This window comes from Crotalus tigris, unplaced genomic scaffold (genome assembly GCF_016545835.1).
Source record: "Crotalus tigris isolate CLP2741 ecotype Arizona unplaced genomic scaffold, ASM1654583v1 scf7180000024075.62781, whole genome shotgun sequence".
Taxonomy (NCBI): domain Eukaryota; kingdom Metazoa; phylum Chordata; class Lepidosauria; order Squamata; family Viperidae; genus Crotalus; species Crotalus tigris.
The window spans coordinates 32,623-55,920 of record NW_024100368.1 but is presented as its reverse complement, the minus strand read 5'-3'; the positions used below and the strand labels follow the sequence as shown (position 1 = coordinate 55,920).

Sequence of the window (23,298 nt, the reverse complement as noted above, 5' to 3'; positions counted from 1 at the left end):
ACATTCACGTGCACAGCTCTCAACTTCAACCAAATCTCCTTTGCAGTCTTTAAATTTGCAACATTTAGAAATTGTTCATCATCTAAATTCAAGATGAGATAAGCCATTGCTTGATTATGACTCTTCTGATCAGCAGCTGCAAACACTTGTGGTGGATTTTCTACAATATGCCACAGCTCTTTAGCCTTGAGCAAGCATTCCATTTTAGCAGCCCACACAATGTAATTCTTCTGGCCCAAAGAAGGCACAGAATTTTCCTCAAATTCCATTGCAGCCTTTCTGCTAATTCTGCCTTGTTCTTATACTTTCTAAACACAGGCAATTTCTTCCAGCTTTAAATTACAATGCAGTCCTTAGTAAGCTCTGGGCCCATAGCCTGTTAGAGAATTTTAATTTCTCTATTGGTGAAAAAATAAATCAGAAGCTCTCACAGTTGACTGCATTTAGCTGATTCAAAATAACTTCTTTATATTCATATAAAAATATTTACAATACCATACATTCTTCTTTACAGCAACATAGCTCAATTGAAGACTTCTTATAGAGAGATACAGAGACAAACTTGAGACTGAAAATTCAGCTTCTAACTCAATACCTTTTTTGCACAGACTCAGTAGCACTTTCTTCACATTGGCTGACTGAGTTACCACGACTCTTCCTGCTCATGAATATTCCAACAACATCTATGTTACATGCACTGATAACCCTATAATTTTTAGATTTCCGGGGACAGGGATGTTCTGTATCAATTAGCTCACTGTCCCCGCTGTTTAGTTTAAATATTCCTCCAGAAAATCTGTGAATTTATAGCCGAGTAACTCAGTCCCTTTCTTTGATGGATGCAAACCATCTCTTTTGTACATTTTTTCATTGGACCAGCTGCTGACATGTGACTAATATATCCAAAGCCTTCCCCTTTACTCCACTCCTTTAGCTACATATTGAATTGTGCTATATGCTGGCCTTTTCCATTTTGCTCCTTATGTACTGGTAGAACCTCTGAAAAAATAAGCCTACAGCCCAGTCTGCTAAGTTCCTGCCCCAGACTCTGGAAATCATTCTGCACAGAGAGTACATGTTTTTGAGACAGACCGTTAGTGCCAAGATGCACAATAGCCTCCATATCACAGTCCTTGCTGGTATTCTTGATTATTTTACAAATACAGTTCTTGTCCCTACTGGCAGTAGCACCTGGAAGACACCTGACCTCTTTCGAAATCTGTGTCCTTTCCTAAATTTACATCCCTTATAATTGAATCACCAACCAGAAGGTGGCTTCTCTTTTTGGATGCCTTTCTGTTCTTGCATGTGTAATACCTGATTTGCACTTCTCCCTGTCGAAAACAAGTTCTTCATCTTGGACCAAGATCCCCTGCTTATTTGAGTTATCATCACAAATACTTTTACCTGTCTCCTTAATGTCCCTATTAAGGTCAGCAAGGGCACTGTATCTGTTGTGCAGGGACACACTGAAAGCTTTGTGTTTGTGGTTCACAGCTCTCACCCTGCCAGATCCCACGGTTGTCCACACTGCCCTTCTCCTGCAGGATCTTTGTGGTAGAGGGGGCTGATAGCGCGGAGGCTCAATGGAGTAGAAGGGCTGAACCGGACACCTAGTTTCTGCCTGAAGAGCAGAGATTACAGACCCTAGATAAATAATCTGTCCTTGTAGACTAGTGATTTGTTTACAGATAGGATAGTTTCCAAGATTGAAAAGGGTACTGCGAAAAACAGCTGCAAAACAAGTGTTGCACTGAACCATGCCAGACATTCTTAGATATAAGGAATCTCAGATGCACTTGCCCTAACTGTACCGCTGCTGTTTTGATTTTTAGTTATATAATTTGCACGCAATTAGGCAAGGAGGCTGCTACGTTTTGAGCAAATCCCGGCAAGCACTGGGTAGTTTGAACGCAATAGATCCAATCAGCAAGGCCTCCGCTATGTTTTGAGCTGCACCCCTGATAAAACTTACAGTTATAGCAAATCCCAGCAAGCCCTGGGTAGTTTGAATGCAAGTGTTTATATTCTTTTCTTTAATCAAAACAGACAACTTAGCCATCTCCGCCAACTCCATCAACTTCTGTAGCCATTCAATCCATAATGGGAATTGAAATGTCCTTCTATTTTTGTGCATACAGTAGTCTTACTGCCATCAACCTATACAAGATCAAAGTTCCCAAAAAAATTTCCAAGTCTTTTTCTATTAAACCCAAAAGAAAAATTTCTGATTTCATCTTTATCTTTACTTTAAGGATTTTTTGTATTAAAATATGAATCCTTCTTTCTTTGCTTTATAACATGTCCACCATAAGTGATAAAAGGTCCCTTCTTTACATTTACATCTCCAGCATTCATTTGAAATATCTTTGTACATTCTAGATAGCTTATTAGGTGTTAAATATCAATGATACATCATTTTATAAAAGTTTTCTTTTAAATTGTAATTCAATGTAAATTTTAAGCTTTACATCCATATATTCTCCGATTGTTCCAGCATCACATTATATCCAAATTTCCTTGCCCACTGTACATACAATGTTTTTATGTTCATTTTCCAAATTCAATTTCAATAGCATTTTATAAACTTCAGCAATAAGTTCATCACTACCTCACAATTATGTTTCAAATTCATTTTTAACGAAGTCAAGCCCATAACTTTTTATCTAGTTTAAATCTCTCTTTCAGTTGTTGATATGTAAACCAACAACAGGCATAACCTTTTGATTCTAACTCTTCTCTCGATTTAAGAGCAGGGTCATCCGAGTTGAAGAGTATTATTTTACCATAAGCCTACCAGTCCAGTTTTGCAACCATTTCTTTTCTAAAAAAAAAAAAAAGATATCCTTTGTCATCAGCATTGAGGAAATGGGCACTGAGTTGAATAAACAAAAGCTATATAATAATTCAGCAAGGTGATTGGGAAAGATAAAGCTATTGCTGTAATGGCGAAACCTGCATGCAAATTGTTGGAAATTTGTATGTTAATTCGTTACTAACCCCAGCTGTATTGTTGGATTTTTCTTTTGATATTTTTAAACCCTAACATTGTAACAAATCCTAGAGAAAAATATTGGATTTAAGTTTCTACTCCCCAGTTCTGTTTCATTAAGTTTAACAATGTTTTCTGGAAATGGTAAAAATAGTTTTTAGCTAAAGACTAAAAACAAAAAATGTTTTTGCTATTTGGCATATCAAAAACTATTGTCATTCATTTCATAGGAATGCAGCCTGCCTTAACTTTAAAAAGACAGTACTCTTTTTATTGAGGTGTCAGCATCAATTCCTTCAATAGTTCAGATGTTTCTCCTCTTACTCTTCATATAAATTTATTTCCTGAAAGAATAGTGCAACTGTTCCTGCTGGAAGAAATGAACAATTGTCTCCTGATGCTTTTCCAATTTGTTATATGAGAAGGCATATAATACAATTGTTATGTAAGTCTTGAATTTTTCAAATGTACAGTGTATATACTAACTAAAAACTTGTGAAAGTCCAGTAAAGGAAAAACTTGTCTATTTAACACTTGCAAAGATTTCACCAAATGAGGTGTCTGGCTAATAATTATTAATATATCAACAGAAAAATGTAATGAAATAAAATTATGCATAGCAATTCCCATAATATTATCTGTACTGAGAAATACATTTCACACGTATCACATTTTAAATATTTTTATTTTTGTAAAAAAAATTTTATACACAAGGGTCATGAAGTCTTTCACAAAAACACACAGCTAACATTGTGGTATTTAACAGATTTAATGGTACAAGGAAAGTGCTGTTATTTTCAAATATATCACATACAGAACATAAAAGGATGTACTTTAATAAAATACAGGATGTATTTTGACATAACTCAAAGACAACTAGAAAAACAAACACCATAACTTAGCAAGGTGTACAGATCAGGTCAACCATGAGAAATGTATTTATTTTACTTGTCTTCTATTTCTACCACATTGTTCAGATGGCTCATAAAATTAATACCTTACAGTAATCAATGCAAATGAGAGACAATTCTTGCAACTTCAAATGTGAGCATCATTTCTTAATAGTATGACAGGCATCTTTTATGATTACACTAGTAAAGCTTATTGTTGTTGTTGTTGTTAATTGCGAAGTCGTGTCCGACCCATCGCGACCCCATGGACAACGTTCCTCCAGGTCTTCCTGTCCTCTGCCATCTTCTGGAGTCCATTTAAATTCACGCCTACTGCTTCAGTGACTCCATCCAGCCCTCTCATTCTCTGTCGTCCCCTTCTTCTATTGCCCTCAATCTTTCCCAGCATTAGGCTCTTCTCCAGTGAATCCTTCCTTCTCATTAGGTGGCCAAAGTACTTGAGTTTCAAAGTAAAGCTTATATTCAGATTTAAATCATCTGGACTGTACTACAAAAGAATACAGAAAGAAATCCTCATAAGAATAATTACATGGTACTAATCAAAACAGTATGAAAAAATATATTACTCTAACCTTTCTGCAATCTAATTGGTCAATCGCCTTTTGGTGTAACAATTATTTTAGTGCTGTACCCAAAGAATCTCAGAATTGGAATTAGTGGTTGCAAAATTTAGCAACTGTTGCTATATTCAGAAGTTAAACTTACAAAGACATTAGGAGAGAGAGACCTGGCCATTTAATAACCAAAATTATTGTCTATTATTGAAAAAAATATTGTCCATGTTTAAGATGTAAATTAAAATACAATCAATTAAAACCTTTCAGACATGCCCAAATAAAATATACTGCAAATATTTAAGCATTTAATGATTTTCTATTTCCACTGTTAATTTTGCTTGATGTGTTTGATAAACCAACAAATAATTAATATTTATCCATTATAAGTCTAGTCTTCACTGACAAAAATAGTGCTGTTATCTGAATTCCAACTTATATAATCCTCTTTTAGCATTCCAGCTGTAGGTCTAAAATAGTAAGTTGCACCCCACTCATAAAATACTACAACTACTACTACAGTGTATAGTCATTTATCAGATGAAGATTTCTTAAATTATAATTTCAGAATTCAATAGAGAGAATAAAAGGGAAACAATTAAAAGGATAAGTGCAAAAATATTCTTTTTCATCATACTGATAGAATTCCTTACTCTAATTTCTGTTCTAATTGCTGTATACAGAAATACTTTTCCTAAACTTCATCTTTTTATGCATATTCAGTTGCACATTACAATTCAATATATCTGCCTCACTGAGTGCAGTGTTTATTAAAAGTCCCACTACATGAAACTGTTCATTTATAGAAGTAGTTGAATTACTTGCAGCATTATGCCACATCAAATAGTATGTGCCTCTATCACTCTTTAAATGAAGACTTGAAACAACTGCAGGAACTGCAGTGATCATCTCCATGCTCATATTTTTATTGGGAATGAATACAAATTAAGAAATAAGACTGGAATAGATTACTATATTTTTCAGATGTTAGAGAACTATTATTAGAGTAACACACAAATTCATAGTCAAAACATAGTTTATGCAATTAGTGCACATTTTAAAAAATATTATATACCATTAAAGTTGCACTGCAAATGATTATCATCAATGCTCTGGCATCCTCAGCAAATATTCAAAACTTCATTCCACCAAAAGCTGTACACTATCAGTCTGTTTCTGTGGTTGCTGCTGGTGGTCATATTTCCTTGCTAGAAAATAAATACATTTAGATATTAGGCTGCAATCCGAATGTATTTACTAGAAAGTGATCCACACAGCATCAATAAGGCTTACAACAAATAAACATACATGGTATTGCTTTCTAAATCTTTATTGAGAGATAATTGGTTGAAATAACAAACTGCAGTGTAAGTTTATTAATTTCCAATATAACATTTTGAGCCAAAATTAATCATTTCTCACAACTACCAAATGTACATTTTTAATTACAAAGAGAATTCTGTTGTTCAGTACTGAATTATAGTAAATCATAGCCTAAGATCTTCAGCAGTCAGGGGTGTCAAACTCAATTTCATTGAAGGCCGCATCAGCACTGCGGTTGTCCTCGGGGAGCCAGGTAGGTATGGTCAGGGAGGGTGTGGCCTACTGGGTGGGCATGGCTGGAGTGGGTGTGGCCTACTGGGTGGGCATGGCCAGCTCTTTATCATTCGCATCAAGGTTGTCTGTGGGGGCCTGGACAGGAGTGGGACAGATCTGAAGGTCTCTGACAGAAGGGGGTGGGCCTGGGGCAAATGCTAAGGCATGGTCCACTGGAAGAGCCTCACTGTTCCTCTCAGGCCATGCAAGGGGGGGCTGGATGGTGCTGCGGGCTTCCCGGAGCCCTGGGCAGCAGAGATCAAACACACAGCCTGGCCCTCAAGCACCCACGGCACCAAGCCCAGCCCCACTTCCCCAAGGGGGCACCCAGCTGCACTTACCTCCTCCTCAAGGCTGCTGCTGCTGTGCTTGCTCTCCTTAGTCAGGTTGCTCATGATGGGTATGAGGGCAAAGTCAGAGGGAGGCCCACTCCCTCTCCATGGGAGGAGATCCGGCTTTGTATCCAAAGCTTCCTTCGCAATAGGATGGAGATCCCCAGGATAGGCCAGGAGAAGGGGGCAAGGGGATGGTGAAAGGGCAGCAGGACAGGACTAAGGCAGGATTTCCCTCAGACCCACCCTCCCTCCCTCCCTCCCTCCCTTCCTTCCTAAGAACAGACTGGTGGAAAAATATGAGGGAGAAAAACAGGCAAGAAACGCAGCTGGGGAGGTATCACCCTTCATGGGGAATGAAGAAATGCACCATCGCCTGGAAGTGGCCAGCACATAGCCCTCGCCTACTTCACATATCTGGCTTGGTGGGCTTTGGGGGAGGGGACACCTTGAGCAACGTGAGAGTCGACACTACCTGCACAATGCCATCCAGCCCCCAGCCTGCCCAGTTTTGGCAGGCAGCGGGACACTCTCCTCACAACGCTGAGAGGCTGAGCCAGGCAGTGCGAAGCTCGCTAGCTTTGCATCTTGCTGCCTGCTGAAATCGGATAGCGGTGAGCTTCTTTTTGGATTCACGCCGCCTGCCTCAGCCTCGCGGCGCTGTGAGGACAGCGCCCCACTGCCTGCTGAAACCCCTCCCCCAGAGCCCATCAAGCCGGATATGTGAAGTAGGCGAGGGCCATTTGCGGGCCATTTCCAGGCGATGGTGCATTTATTCATTCCTCACAAAGGGTGACACCTCCCCAGCGCGCACCCAGGGAACAGGGCCAATGCAGCAGGGACCGGTCCCTTGCTGTTTCCAGACAGCCTCGTGGAACTAAGACTGAACACTTTTCAGCATAGATGGCCACCAAAAAATTGTACATTGACTCCTGGGCGGCCTGGGCCAGGGCCAAGGCAGCAGGGGCCATTCCCTCACTGTTTCCAGGATGTGGGCCACATGAAACCACGTCGCCGGCTGCATCCGGCCCCCCGGCCTTGTGTTTGAGATGTCTGGATTAAGTGAACTGGTCATATCCTTTAATTGCCCTGTTTAAATCAGAAAAAAATATTTCTAGACCTTAGTTATATGGAGGCACAGTTAAACTTCCAATTAGCTGTTTAGGACTTGGCTTTATATAAATCTCACTTAACAGAATTACAGGACTGGAAAGACCTTTCAGGTCTTTTAGTCCAACCCCGTTCAAGCAGGAGACCCTGTACCATTTCAGATAAATGGTTGTCCAATCTCTTATTTAAAAATCTCCAGTGATGGAACACCTATATTTCCTGAAAGCTAACAGTTTTACTGATTCATTATTTTCACTGTTAGGAAATTTCTCCTTATTTCTAAGTTGGATCTCTCCCTGATTAGTTTCCATCCATTGCTTCTTATCCTGCCTTAAGGTACTTTTGAGAATAGTTGACCCTGTCTTCTTTGTGGCAGCCTTTAGATATTGGAACACTAGTATCATGTTACCCTAAGTCCTTCTTTTCATTAGACTAGACATATCCAATTTCTGCAACTGTTCTTCATATGTTTTACCTTGCAGTCCCTTAAGAGCAGTCTTTGCTGCTCTTCCTTGCACCCTGAAAAAAAAAATAGAAATAAACATCTTTTTTATATTTTGATGACCAAAACTGGATGCAGTATTCCATGTGTGATCTTACTAAGGCTTTATAAAATGATATTAACACTTCACATGATCTTGATTCTATCTTTTTGTTAATGCAGCATAGAACTGTTTTGGCTCTTTTGGCAGCTGCAGCACACTACTGGCTCATATTTAATAATTGTCCACTACAACTCCAAGATCCCTTTCACAGTTACTACTGTTGAGCTAAGTACCACCTATTTTACACTCGTACGTTTGGTTTTTTTTGTCTAAGTGTAAAACCTTACTTTTCTCACCAATAGATTTCATTTTGCTGGATAAAGCTCAGTGTTCAAGTTTGTTAAGTTCCTTCTAGAACTTGAGCCTATCTTTTGAAGTATTGGCTATTCCTGCCAGCTTAGTGTTGTCTGCAAATTTGATGAGTTCCCCTTCTATTCCCTCATTTAGATCATTTATGAAGACATTGAAGAGTACTGGGTACTGTAGGTACTCTCCTACATACTTTCCTCTATGTAGATATGGGTTCCATTAACAACTACATATTGAGTGTGGTTAGTCAGCCACTTATGAATTCATCTGATGATGTTGTCTAGCTCAATTTTTTCTATATTACAAAAGAGAAGATTGTGGTCTACTTTATCAAATGCCTTACTAAAATCTAAGTAAATGATGTCTACAGCATTGTCAAAAAGTGTAGTAAGTTTTGTCTGATCTATTTTTGACAAAATATAGACTTTTGGTTATAACTTTGTTTGTCTCTAGGTGTTTGCAGATTCATTGCTTATCTTTTTCCAGGATCCTCCCAGCCTTCATTCTAAGCTTTAGTTTTCATCTTTGCAGTTTTGGGTTATCTGTTGATATTCTACCTTAGTTATATGCCCCTCTTTCTACTTTTTATATTTGTCCTTTTATCAGAAAGTTTTTTGTGCAACCAGTAGTATTGTGCTAGATTAAGTTTTTATAATTTCACTTTTTAAAGTTTCCCAAATTTCTTGAATTGTTTTTCCGTAGGGATTTCCATCCCTGGAATCCTTCCCAAGCACTCTTTGTTGAAATCAGCTTTCTTAACGTTCAAGACTCTTTGATTTTGCTCCATTGCCTGAGCTTGCAATAAATTCCAATATTGCATGACTGCTCGCCCACCCCCAAGTTCCTGTAACTTCAATCCCTTCTATCATTTCATCTCTGTTAATGAGAATTAAGTGCAGTATGATTGACTCTCTAGTCCCCTTCTCTATCTTTTGGAAGACAAAATTGTGTGCTAGGTTCATCAGGAATACGTTTGGTTTTCCAGTAGGTACAGAGTTTGTCTCCCAGCTGATGTCAGGGTAGTCAAAGTCCCCCATTAATATTGTGGTGTGCAATATTAAGTAGTGGCTAACTACAGGTTAGAAACCAAAAACCAGAGCAAGTTCAAAACACTGAAGGAATATCCAGTTAAACATTCTAGAATAAAATAATAAATATCAGATAAAATCAATATTAAAATCACAGTTTGGTATCCAATCTGTCACACATGAGCAAAACACAACATGGCCTAATTATACCCTAATAGCAATCCTTAAACTGTGAGGCTTGCAGTCATTATATACTAAAATGCAAAAGAGTAGTAATGCAAAAGGGTTCGCTGCATTGTATAAAATAGCTCTGATGAATTAATTATGTGTTTCCGACAAATTCCCAGTGCTGCTGCACAGAATCTAACCACCTGCACATAATCACAGTCTGTTCATTCTTAAGCAGCCACTGGAGATAAGTAGTGCTGGAATAGCCAGGATATCTATTGATTATTGGGAGAACATGTTTTTTAATATCTCTATAAAATGAACTTCAAAGGAATGTATGTCCAACTGTTCTCATCTCTCCTGACCCACTTTTTCTGAGCCACAGAATCTTTCAATCAATGGTATCTTTTTATATTTGCCATGCAGGATAGCCAATGGAAGTGCATGGCACCTTGCAAGCAAAAATGCTTTCCAGTGGTAAGTGTGAGATCTTTAAGAATTGTTTTACTGCCATTTCTAGCCTCAGTTTTGTGCATTTTATATGCTAAGGTCTTTCTTGGTTTCTACACAGTCTTTGTCAAACCATGCTTTGGAAGCAATTGCATGGCCTCTTAACTGAGAAACAAGGTCACGTGCTAGTAGTGGTTGTAGCTTATGAATTAGGTCTTTATATAGTTCCAGTAGCTAACTGATTAGCAAACAGTTCTTCTATTTCCTCTCTTTGATTAGTATTCACTAGTAATAGTGTATTACTATATACACTTATGGCAATGTCATTCCTTTTATATTAATCCAAATGGTTTCAAGAAGTTTTTCATCACTGTTGTGTTGCATTTCTATAGAAGTGTAGTTATTTCTTATATATAGTGCAACTCCACCTCTTTTATTAGGTCTGTTTCTTTTGAACAGTTTAAATCCTTCTAGCTATACATTCCAGTCATGAATTTCACCCCACCAAGTTTTGTAATGGTAGTGATGTCACGTCTGCCTTCTATACTAGAATTTCAAATTCATTCTGTTTGTTCCTCATATTTTGAGTATTAGTGTACAGGCATCAGAGTCCTTTATAACTAACGCTGTGTTTATTTTCTACTTCTCCTGTTTTGTGTCTGAGTTCCCCTTTTTAAAAAACATTTGGTTGATTTGAGCTTTGTGCTTGGAATTAGCTTCTAAAAATTTGTCTCCCTCTGCTTCCAGTTTTAGTTTAAAGCCCTATGGATAAGGAAAGGCAATTGGTTTCTAAGCTATTCTTCCCAGTTCTTGTGAGGTGTAACTCATTCCCTGCCAGAAATGAGGTATTGTAGTCCATGGGTGTAAGAATCCAAAGTTCTCTTGATAGCACCATCCCAAATGGTTTGTTTCAAAAGTCCTGCACATCTTCACTAGGTGTGAGAACACCACCTAGGCACTCATTTCTTTGACTTTCATGCCTAGTTGTTCATAGTCTCTTGATATTGTTTTCAAGGTCTTTGTGGTGTCATGGATGGGGAATAGAAAAGGAATAATAATCTGTGGATTTAATTATTTTAATAAGCCCCTCAGTAACATCTTTGATAATTGCTCCTGGGAGACTAACCTCACTAGATCGATTGTTCTTTGTTCTTTCTTTGTTTCCATCATGGGGATCAGAATACCTTGGAAAACAGAACATTTTACTCCATACTGTAATAGGAATAACTAATAGCAATCTCATTCCCTAAGTCTTATTCCTTTTGCAGCCCAAATGGCACAACTGTTACAAAGATAAACAGTTTTGCACATACTTTATCACCATCACTCACAAGTCTCAGAGAGTAATCATTTCCAAAGAGTCCAATGAGTAAGCATACACAAAATGCTAAATACTGGGGGTAGAGATACAGGAGAAATTGAGAATTCTAGAAAAGAACATGGGTAGAACCCTAACTGGGAGGACTAGATATGTCAACGTTTTATGAATATCCAATTCAGGTATTTTCTAGAGATCGTTAGATCTTCTAGAGATCTTTCTGTCTGATGACATTTTTTTTTTTTATTAAAAGTTTTATAAATTTTACAAAAAAAACAAAAACAATACAAAACAAAAGACAACATATACAAAAAAAGAAAACTAAACAATACATATATAAAAAAAAAACCCCATCCCACACCCCTCCCAAAAACCCTCCCTTCCCCCCCCTGAGCTTCCCAGAGCAGAATATAGGCTTAAGAAATAAAAATAAAAATTAAATTAAAAACTTTATATTTATATATATAAAAAAATATCTATAATATATGTAAAAATAAAACTTATGAAAAGGCTATATAATATTTTTGTATACCCAATCTAAATTGTATAAATTTTATCCATTTGTCCCAAACAGCAAAAAACTTCTCTTGCGTTTGTTGCTTTAAGAAAGCCGAAATCTTTGCCATTTCCGCCAGATAAGCTACTTTAAGAAACCATTCCTGCAATGTAGGCAAAGATTCCTTCTTCCAATATTGTCCTACTAACAGCCTAGCGGCTGTAATCAAATTTAACATCAATACAACCTCCTTTGTATCACAATCTGTAACAATGCCTAACAAAAATAATTGCGGAGTAAATTTTACCCTCCTTCTAAAAATTATCTGGATATTCCACCATATTTTAATCCAAAATGCTTTTATCTCTCTGCATGACCACCAAATATGATAATAAGAAGCCTCCTTATAACCACATCTCCAACATTTGGGTTGCACGTCAGGATACATATAAGACATTTTTTGTGGATCAAGGTGCCATCTATAAAACATTTTGTAAAAATTCTCCCTTAAGTTCTGTGCTTGAGTAAATTTGACATTTCTCACCCAAATAGTTTCCCAGGTGTCCAATGAAACTGGCTCACCAAAATTCTGCGCCCATCTAATCATACAATCTTTAATTAGTTCCGTTTCTGAGTCCAATTCAACTAAAACCCCATAAATTCTCTTAATGTGGGTTTGTCTTTGATCCTTCAGTTGCTTAATAAGATTTTCATCTTCTCTAAGAAAACCCACCTTATAATCCATCTTCCATCTATCTAGTAGTTGCCTATATTGGAACCAAGAATAAATAAGATTTTCTTGTGCTAACTCTTCCCGTGATTTTAATTGCCAGTTCTGTCCATCCCATTTAAGTAACTGTCTATAAGACACCATATCCATTTTAACCCCTCTTTTTATTCCTTCTATCGCATGCCAAGGTATAGCCCATAATGGTACTTTAAAATCACTTTTATAATATTTTCTCCAAGTCCTAAGTAAAGAAATTCTTAAAATATGAGATTTAAAAGCCCAATCTATTTTTTTATTAAATATTAAATAGGCATGCCACCCATAAAGTAGATCCCATCCCTCTAAGTAAAGTATCTCAGAATTTGTCGAATTTACCCAATCACTAATTAATGTTAAAACCACCGCATCATAATATAATTTCAAATTTGGTACCTTAAGTCCACCCCTCTCACAGAAGTCTTGCATTATTTTGAACTTAACCCTTGGTTTTTTCCCAGCCCAAATAAATTTATTGAGACCCTTCTGCCACTCATTTAAATTAATCTCATTTTTCAAAATTGGTAACATTTGAAACAAAAAAAGAAACTTGGGTAGAATATTCATTTTTATCACTGCAATTCTTCCCATGAGGGATAATTGTAGCTTTTCCCAGTTCTTCAAGTCCTTCTGTACCCTGACCCACAACCTTTCATAATTATTTTTAAATAATTTTGCATTAGAAACAGACAGCATCACCCCCAAATATTTTACCTTATTAACAATCTCCAAACCCGTCAAGTTGACCAAAATCTGCTTCTCCTGACTCGACATATTTTTAGGTAAAATTTTAGTCTTATTTACATTAATCTTAAAACACGAGACCAAACCATAATGGTGAATCAACTGTAATAAGTTTACTACAGAATAATCAGGTTGCGACAAAGTAACAACCAAGTCATCCGCAAAAGCTCTCAACTTATATTCTTTTTTATTAACATATATTCCTTTATTTTCCTGAGACTCTCGAATTTTGATCAATAATATTTCCAATGTTAAAACAAACAACAATGGCGATAAAGGACACCCCTGTCTAGTACCTTTCTCTATTGTAAAAACCTCCGACAGACCTCCATTAACAATAAGTTGTGCCGTTTGTTTTTGATATATTACCGTAAGGGATTGTAATATCTTTTCACCAAAATTCATTTCTTCCATTACTCTTAACATAAAATGCCAATTCAATTGATCAAATGCTTTTTCAGCATCTAAAAATATGAGCCCTGCAGGAACTTGGTTGTTCTTGTCTAAGTATTCTAGTAAATTAATAATTTGTCTGACATTATTTTTCATATACCTTCCTGTTATAAATCCTGATTGATCTTTATGCACAAGATGATGCACCACCCTCATAAGCCTATTTACCAAAATTTTTACAAATATCTTATAATCCACATTTAAAAGAGATATAGGCTTGTAATTTTTTGGTAAGGTAAGATCTTGATCCTCCTTTGGAATCAATGATATAAAAGCACTACGCCATGAAGGAGGAATCTCCAAACCCTGTAAAATACCATTAAAAAGATTATGTAATGGTTGGATCATCTCCTCTATTAGAACTTTATAATAAACAGCTGTTAACCCATCCGTACCCGGTGCTTTCCCTAATTTCAATTGTTGAATTGCTGAGGTAATTTCCTCCTTAGTAATTAAACCATTAATTTCATATTTCTGATCCTCAGTCAGTTTAGGAAAATTTGCCTCAGCTAAATATTTATTTATATCTAGCATTTGTACATTAGTAGATTTATATAAGTTTTGATAATAATCCAAAAAAGATTTTTTAATCAATTCCTTCTGAGAGACTAGTTTACCCTTATAGTTTATTTTCTCTATTATTCTCTGTCTCTGTTTCTTTCTTAATTGATAAGCCAACCATCTCCCAGGCTTATTGGCATTACAAAATGTATTTTGTTTCATAAATAATAAGTTGGTTGCAGCTGGGTCTGCTATCAACATATTAAATTGTGACCTTAATAACTTTACAGATTCTTTAATACTCTCATCAGAAGGATTTAAAATCAAAGCCCTTTCTTTTAATTTAATTTCATCTTCAAGTTCTCTACGTTTCTGAATCTGATTTCGCTTATAAAAATTATTCATTTTTATCAAAACACCGCGCATAAATGCTTTACCTGCATCCCATACCATTGACATTGAAGTCCCCTTGTACATATTCAAAGCAAAATAGTCCTTTAAACACTCCTTTAATTTTTGAACATTCTTCTCTTGTCTAAACAAATTTTCATTAACTCTCCAGGATCTTCTTTCCTCTTTCTCTTGAATCAGCTCCATCCAAACTGGACTATGATCCGTCAGTGATCTAGGAAAAATCTTTACATTCTTTACTTTATTATACAAGTCCGTGGTAATCAAGAAAAAGTCAATTCTTGAAAAAGATTGGTGTCTATCAGAAAAAAAAGTAAAGTCTCTCTCCTCTTGATTACGTTCCCGCCAATAGTCCCTTAATTCCCAGTCTTCTTTCATATCAAAAAAGGCTTTAGGTAGCCTTGCTTGTTTAAGAAAAGGAGAGGAACCTTTCTTATCCCTTTGTGTATCTAAGACACCATTCCAATCACCCATTAATACCACTGATCTATAATCAAGCAAAGTTATTTTTTGATGTAACTGTTTATAAAATTGTTCCTGTTGTTGATTTGGAGCGTAAAGTCCAACTATAAGTACTTTCTTACCATATATACCAAGTTCAATCATCACATATCTCCCCTGGGGATCTGATTCTACCAGACAAGCTGGTAGGTTTTGTTTAACATATATAACAACTCCCCCTTTCTTCCCAGGTGCAGGAGATATAAAATGAGATCCCAAACGAGCATTAACTAAATATTTCTGGTCTTTAAGTAAAATATGAGTTTCCTGTAAACAAATAACATCATTGGTATATTGCTTCAAATAATAAAAGATTTTTTTCCGTTTCTGAGGAGAATTCAATCCATTAACATTCCAGGTCAAAAACTTTGCCATCTCCCTTGGCACGCAGCCTGGAGAAGACACCATCAAATTCTGACAGAGCTGCGTGTGTTGCATAACTCTTGGGTCTTGCTCCTCCCACCGGCGGTGATGGACTTCCAGGAGAATTCTCTTTGGGCTCTTTTTTACGTTGCTCCTTCTCTTTACGCTTGTAGGCTGCACGAGTCATCCTCTGCTCTTTAGCCTCCGTCTGGCGTTGCTTTACCGCTTCTATCATCCCTGCGGAAACCAAATCTAATGCCTCAGATTGCTGCTCAACTTCCTTACCACTCAAAGATTTCCGACCAGATGAAGTTGAGCCTGCACTCAGGACCGAAGTATAAAAATCTCTAGCTTTGTCAACTGTGTTCAATCTGTAGCGTGTCCCAGCATGGCTCAAAACGATACCCATCAGAATTTCCCATCTAAATGGCATCGATCTAGCTTTAAGCTCATTGGTTAAAAAAGCAAAGTCTTTCCTACTTCTTAAAATTTTGGATGGGATTTCCTTTAGAATGATGACATCTTGGGCGGCAATCTGAAATCTTTTGTTGTAAAAAGCTTGTATGATCTCATTCCGCAGGGACTTCTTTGTAAAGTAAATCACCACATCTCTGGGCAAATTCTTCTGCTTAGCAATCCAGGAGTTGAGTCTATAAATTTTTTCCACTTCTCTCTGTAATTCTCCTTTATCCATATCCAAGGCCAGCGCCAGATCAGTAAGAACCACCTCCACCAAATCTTGATTCATATCTTCCTTGAGGCCTCTAATCCTCAAGGCATACTCCATCTGTCTGTACTGAAACATCAAGATATCTTCTTGTGAGGAGTCCACCTTCCTTTCCACGTCTTGAATTTTGTCATCCAGAGAGTCAACTTTGTCTTCCACTTCCTCAAGCCTTGCATCGAGCTTAACCACCACAGTAGCCAAACCTGAAACAGCTGCCAGTATATCTTGTCGTAATTCATTATTATTTTCTTGCAATTTAGACTTTATCCCCGTTATCTCTTCTTTGAGATCAGATTTAATTTCTGATTTAATCTGTGAAACAAATTGAGTCATTTCCTCTCTCATTTGAACTACAATCTCTCCCATTATGCCTCTAACCTCTTGTACTGAAAGTCCAGGTAGAGGAGGGGAGGGTGGTGGCTGAGCCGGTGGTGCATGTTTAGATTGTTGTTGTAGCTGTGCAGTGGAAGTTATAGGAGAAGAAATAACCTTGGGTATTGAGGAAGGCTGCTGCCTCTTTGAAGCCATTTTAAAAAGCACAATTGTCACTCCCTTTCCCCTCCAGCCAAAAAGGGAGGAGGAAAAAAAAGAAAAAAAATTTTTTTAAAAAGAGACAAACTATAGTCATTAAAAGTCCAGAGTAAATCCAAAGAATAAGTAATAAAAGAGCAAACAGTTCAAAAAAAAAAAAATTTCTAAGCCAAAAGCAAAAGCAAAAGCAAAAAACAGTCCTTAGAAAGGGAAAGTAAAACAAAAGAGAAAGGAAAAAAAAACTCCGACACTTTCAAAACGCCATCTTAAATCCTTTCACTAGTATAACAAAGAAAAGGAGGAAAAATAGTAAAAATCAAAAGATAAAAAAATAAACACCTAAAATATAACAAAAAATCCTTTAAACTGCTCCGTCCGTTTAAAAATTACTCACCAAAATGCTGTGAACACGGAGATAGAAGCGGCGGTTTCTTTTGCTTCCAGGGAAGCAAAAACAGCTGGGAGGCGGAGATCAGCAAGAGCTCCGAGGGAACACTCCTTTCACCCCCTCTAGAAATAAATCCAGAGGGGGTTCAGGGGTTCTACCTCTACTCTTGCGTTCTCTGTCCCTTCCCTTTGCCCGGGAAGGGATTTCCGAGCCGCGGGCCAGCTGATGCGCGCTGCGCTCCGCGGCTCTAACACTTCCCCAGCTGGACGGCTAAAAGCTAGCCGCCATCGCCGTCACCTCCCACCGGAAGCTCCCTCTGTCTGATGACATTTTAACATCCATTTCTCAGAACCATGTTATAAGGAAGAATACTATCCCAATTCTGCAAATAAACAGAATAGGAAGAAAAGCATGAGAAACACATGAAGATTCAACAGTGCTACTGTGCATTTCTGATCAGTGTAAAATGTAGAGTATGGATAGTAGAAGTAGTGTATACCTTTTTTTAATGAAAATTATCAGCACTTTTGATCAGTGACGTCATCAAAGTAAACAAACCCACGTGCTGATTACGTCAGCAGGGCACAGCCCTAAAAGGAAGTGACGTGCTCAGCCCCCACCCTCCGGATGTGACGTTTTGGCCTAATCCCATCAAGATTGGCAGTCAATCCTCTGGGTACATGATTAGGTTAACCCTAGACTAATTCTATGGACATTCAAAACCAAAAAGAGCTAAGTAAAGTGAATAATTAGCAGAGGCCTGTGTTTTTGGGGAACAAGCCCTACTTTGGGGAGCTGTTAACCCTAGACTATTTCTATGGACATTCAAAACCCAAAAGAGCTAAGTGAATAATTAGCAGAGGCCTGTGTTTTTGGGAAACAAGCCCTACTTTGGGGAGCTGTGAAATAAAAAATAAAAAAGGCTTTTTATTTCTAATCATTCTAGCCTAACGATGCTTTTAATTTTTGTGGAGTTTTAAAAATCAGTGCCTCAAAAGCTGGGGAAAAAGAAGCCCCTGAAAGGCAGCCAGAGCCTGCATTTAACCCCTTTTTTCTAAAAGATATTTTTTTCTAAAAGGTATTTATGTCTAGGTGGTTTTAAAAGCATTTCCTCGAATGCAGGGGAAAAAACAAACAAACACAGCCCCTTTTAAAACCCACAGCTGGTTTTTACCTTTGTAAAAAATCTAAAGACACATATTTTGCCATTTGCACCCTGAATAAAATTTATTCTGCCCCCCTCCCCACTATAGCAAAAGACAAGGAATATTAACAGGAATTAAAATGCTCACAAGAGGCAAGCAGCCAACCAGGCTCACAAGAGGCAAGCAGCAAGCAGCCATGCCTCTCTGTCTGCTAGTAAAAAAAGGGGGGGTTAGGCCTTGTTTGGGATGTGCCCGGGCATGTCATGCTCCCCGTGATCTGGGCATGCGCAATGCTCAAGGGCGTGTCATTGCAAGGGGCAGGGGAGTTTGCTCCCCGTGATCTGGGCATGCGCAATGCTCAAGGGCGTGTCATTGCAAGGGGCAGGGGAGTTTGCGCGGGCAGGGACATGCCCGGGCATGTCATGCTCCCCGTGATCTGGGCATGCGCAATGCTCAAGGGCGTGTCATTGCAAGGGGCAGGGGAGTTTGTGTGGGCAGGCCTGAACAGCTAGCGATTTAGTCCCAGCAGTCTTTTGAAGATGGCAGCCTCTGATTCCAAAGGTGTTTTTACACCAACAGCAAAAGATAGCTTCGGACACTCTGATACAAGGCCCCAGCCAACAGAATGCAACAAAATCTGTTGCAGGGGTTATGATAAAGAAAATTTTTTATTCAGACCTGTGTTACATGGCTGTAGCATGGTGTGTTGTAACTTTAACAATGAGATGCAGAGTACTTACCGGACAGCCTGTGAAATGGTGAATGATACTACATTATCTCCCAGCAATGGTAAGTAAATATGTTTTTATTTATGATAATGTAAATGATGCTGGAGCGGATACACTGCTAACAGAATGTGCTTTATATTTTGCAGACTCTGAATTAGTAATACCTAGACAGCAAACACTTCAAGACACCCCGCTTTTAGATTCCTGTGGTAATCGCCGTGGTCAGAAAGCTTCTGCAGATTTTTCTGATCTAGACTATAACAGGGATTATGAGTTATCCCAGAGACCACGCTATCTACCTTGTGAGTTAAAGAGCTGCAATTTGTGTAAAGACTGGTTTGCTTGTGACTACGGACGTGATTTATGGGGCACAGGCGGGCCAGAGTATTATAAAATAGCGTGTTATAGGCCTTTATCTTCTGATTCTGATAGTGGTGATGAGGGATATTTTTCTGATGGCGGTGCTGTGCGCCCTCTGAATTCTGTATAACCAATAAAAGACTGCGTTAATGTCAACACTTGAACATTTGTCAGTGGTCTTTCAGTATAACGATGCATGAAAAGGTTTTAAGTCGTATTTATTATACGCCGGGGTGTGTAGGGAGTTATGGAGGTGTGAATGCCCTTTTTCAGGAAGCTAGAAAACATGATAAAAACCTGACCATGAAACAAGTCAAGACGTGGTTGTCAGGGGAAGACGCTTATACGCTTCATAAGCCTGCAAGAATTAATTTTCCTAGAAATAAAACAGTAGTGTCTGGCTTAGATCATCAATGGCAGGCTGACCTCATAGATGTCTCCAAATTTTCTAAGGAGAATCATGGAAAAAAGTACATCTTAGCAGTTATCGATGTGTTATCTAAATATGCCTGGGCCTCCCCTTTATCTGATAAATCAGGGAGGGAAGTTACATCCGCCTTCCAGAATATCTTTCAAACAGGACGTGCACCCCGAAAATTACAGACAGATGCAGGTAAAGAGTTCTTGAATATTCCACTGAAGAAACTTTTAGCACGTTACGGCATTCATCATTTTGTCACTCATAGCGAAACTAAAGCAGCCGTTATAGAGAGGTTTAATAGAACCCTAAAAAACAAACTCTGGAGATATTTCACAGCTAGAAATACCCACCGGTATGTGGATATTTTAGCAGATACTGTTCAGGGGTACAATAGCGCTTACCATCGTAGCATCGGTACTTCTCCTAACACCGTAAATTTGTCTAACGAAAGGGGTGTGTGGATGAGACTTTATGGGGCAACTTTAAAAAGAAAAAGAAAGGAAAAATGTCTTAAGATGGGAGATCATGTCAGGGTATCCAGACTGAAGGGTAAGTTTGAAAAGGGCTATCAGCAAACCTATACGGATGAGATATTCATCGTCACAGAACTGCAGACAAGGGGGGAAAGAGTGGTGTATAGATTAAATGATTACACTGGTGACCCTGTAAAGGGGGTTTTTTACTTTGAGGAGCTCCAAAAGGTTCCTGCTGACCAACAGCGCATATACAGAATAGAGAAAATTATCCAAAAAAGAGGGCGGGGGAGACACAGAGAATTTCTAGTCAAATGGACTGGATGGCCAGAGAAGTTCAACAGTTGGGTTAAGGAGACTGAAGTACAACATCTTTGATATGGCAGAGTTTTACATCACCCTTCCCAGCAATGCGTCAGCAGCAATTTCCCCCCAAAACAGAAATTCTAATTTCACTATACAATTAGCAAGATCATTGGATCTTCCAGGGTCATGGGAAGTAGGGCTAGCAGAGATACAGTATCCGCATAGTTGGCACACATTAACTTCTCCTGGATATTTTGAAATTGCTAATGAGAGAAAGAGATGGCATTTTTCTTTGAGAAGCGGATACTATAGTAGCATCCGACAACTGTTAGAAAATATGAACAAGCTTATATCAAGTGCCAAGGACGGCCCTAAGACAACCCTACAGTATGATGCAGTGGGTCGAAAAATTAGCCTTAAAGGTGATGAACCGCATACCATTCTAGTTAGCGGAGAACTTGGACATCTGTTAAGTACATTCCCTGGATTCAACACCTTATATGTTTACACAGACATTGTAGAGCTCCAGATAGTGGGTGACTACTATGTGCCATTACTGCGCTGTGTGCCTGTGCAAGGGCAAGACAACGATTTCATCACAATAACCTATGACCGTCCACATTATGTACCGGTCAGCAAACATCACATCGATACCGTTACTATAGAAATCAAAACCGACCAGGACAAAAACGTGCGTTTTTATAACGGGAAGGTGATTGTCAAGCTTCATTTTAGGCCTCGGAAAAGTGAAGGATGGTTGTAATCAAGGAGCACGGAAACCCTCAAGACTATGTGGCTTACTACAGGGCACAAGCCGGTGGAGGCCTTCCAGGCTTCCGAGGAGCCCCCATTATGTACGGGACAGGGTTAGGGGGTCTGTTCCGTGGGCTTTTTCGAAAAGCAATGCCTTTTTTGAGGCGTGGGTTAGAAATCATTAAGCCGCATGTGAAATCTGCTGCCAAAAACATTGTCAGAGATGTTGCGGGGAATCTTGTATCCCAAGTTGTTGATAGGGGGCAGGCTGGATCAGGGTTGTTCATAGCCAGGAAGAATTATGCATCGGGCCCGCCTATTCCGCTTAAAAAGAGAAGACTTGTGAAAAAGCCCCGTCATACCAAGAGGAGACGTGCGCAGAAGAGGAAGCTCTGTGACAAGGAAGACATATTCTAATACAATATGTCATTTATTCATTCTGCTTCAGAGGAATGTGTTAAATCAGAACTGGATCTTTTTCAACTGGCGCCTACACAGACCAGTATTGAAAACAGTACCTATTTCGAGATCCCTCCTTTATCAGCGCTAACACCCAACGCACCCCTGGAATTTTTTATCACGGGGCATGGTGAACATTACACGGATTTAAACAACACTCTGCTGTATGTGAGTTGCAAGATTGTAAAGGCGGATGGGACGGATATTGATGATGGGGCAAGGGTGGGCCTGACCAACTACCCTATAGCATCACTATTTAACCAGCTGGATGTTACTTTGGGAGATCGGCTCATTACACAGAGCCATCATTGCTATTCTTATCGGGCCATGATTGAACTGATTCTGAACTTTGGTAGTGATGCACTGGGTACCCAATTTACAGCTGGGGGTTTTTACAAAGATGACTCAGAACTCATGGAGAGTACTCTACTGACAGCTGCTGGGAACTCCGGTTTCAAAGCGAGAGCAAGACACACGGCCGGTAGTCGTAAATGGGATTTGCTAGGGCCTCTGCATAGCGATCTGTTTTTTCAAGACAGACTGCTGATTAATGGCGTTGATGTGAAAGTCAAACTCACAAGAAGCAGAAATGAATTTTGTGTGATGAAGGATGGCAATGAGAATTATAAAGTGCAACTCCTGGCAGCTTCTCTCTTTGTAAAACGTGTAAAAATAGCCCCGGGAGTGCGCCTTGGGCATGCAGAAGCTTTGCTCACCTCCAATGCCAAATACCCCATTGATCGAGTGGGGATGAAGGTTTACAGCATTCCTGCAGGGAGCCTTGTGTGTAATCAGGAAAATCTATTTCTGGGGCAGCTACCTAAACAATTAGTGATTGGGTTTGTGGACAATGCATCTTTTAGTGGGGATTATGAAAGAAACCCGTTCAATTTTCAACACTGCAATGTCAATTTTTGCGCCCTGTATTGTGATGGCGAGCAGATCCCTGCAAAGCCTCTCCAGCCTGATTATGAACACGGTCTTTTTGTGAGAGAGTACATGCAGATGGTGCAAGCCACGGGCAAAGGCATGAAAGACAGGCCACTGATAATCAGCCGGGAAGAGTTTAACCGAGGGTATACTTTGTATTGTTTTGACTTGAGTCCTGATCAGGGGTGTTCTGAGCACTATTCTTTGATCAAGAATGGTAACCTCAGAGCCGAAATTAGATTTGCACAACCCCTCCCCAACACCGTCAACATGATTCTCTATGCAATTTTTGAAAACCTTATTGAAATAAGTCACACAAGGAATGTGCTTTTTGATTATATGTGAGTATGGACACACTGCAGCTCCTCCAATTGTTCTCTGGAAATACTGCCTTTCTAGGGGTCTACCCTTGTGATCTGCTACCCCAGAGACATATCTCCAAAAGACCTTTTGGATTAATTGTAAATACTCACCCTCACACTCTGCCTGGTGAACACTGGCTGGCCCTCTACTTCCCATCTCCTGGATA

General features: G+C 38.8%; 1 protein-coding gene across 7 annotated transcripts in view; it reads right to left on the bottom strand.

The window, feature by feature from the left end:
• Window positions 1-4,245: 4,245 nt before the first annotated feature.
• The window catches only part of LOC120298542 (small integral membrane protein 19-like), a 32,255-nt gene continuing 13,202 nt past the window's right edge, over window positions 4,246-23,298 (bottom strand). The window contains exons 3-6 of one of the 7 annotated variants that reach the window (XR_005554122.1): window positions 11,122-11,179; window positions 7,971-8,014; window positions 5,533-5,665; window positions 4,246-4,385 (exon numbers count right to left, since the gene is read on the bottom strand). Coding sequence is in view for 4 of the 7 variants with exons in the window: in XM_039322331.1 (XP_039178265.1) it covers window positions 5,598-5,665; window positions 7,971-8,014; window positions 11,122-11,179 (170 nt within the window). In the remaining 3 variants the exon portion in view is untranslated. Of the gene's footprint in view, window positions 5,666-7,294; window positions 8,015-11,121; window positions 11,180-23,298 lie in introns of those variants that run through there. The other 6 variants (XR_005554121.1, XM_039322331.1, XM_039322333.1 and 3 more) reach the window with 6 other exon arrangements.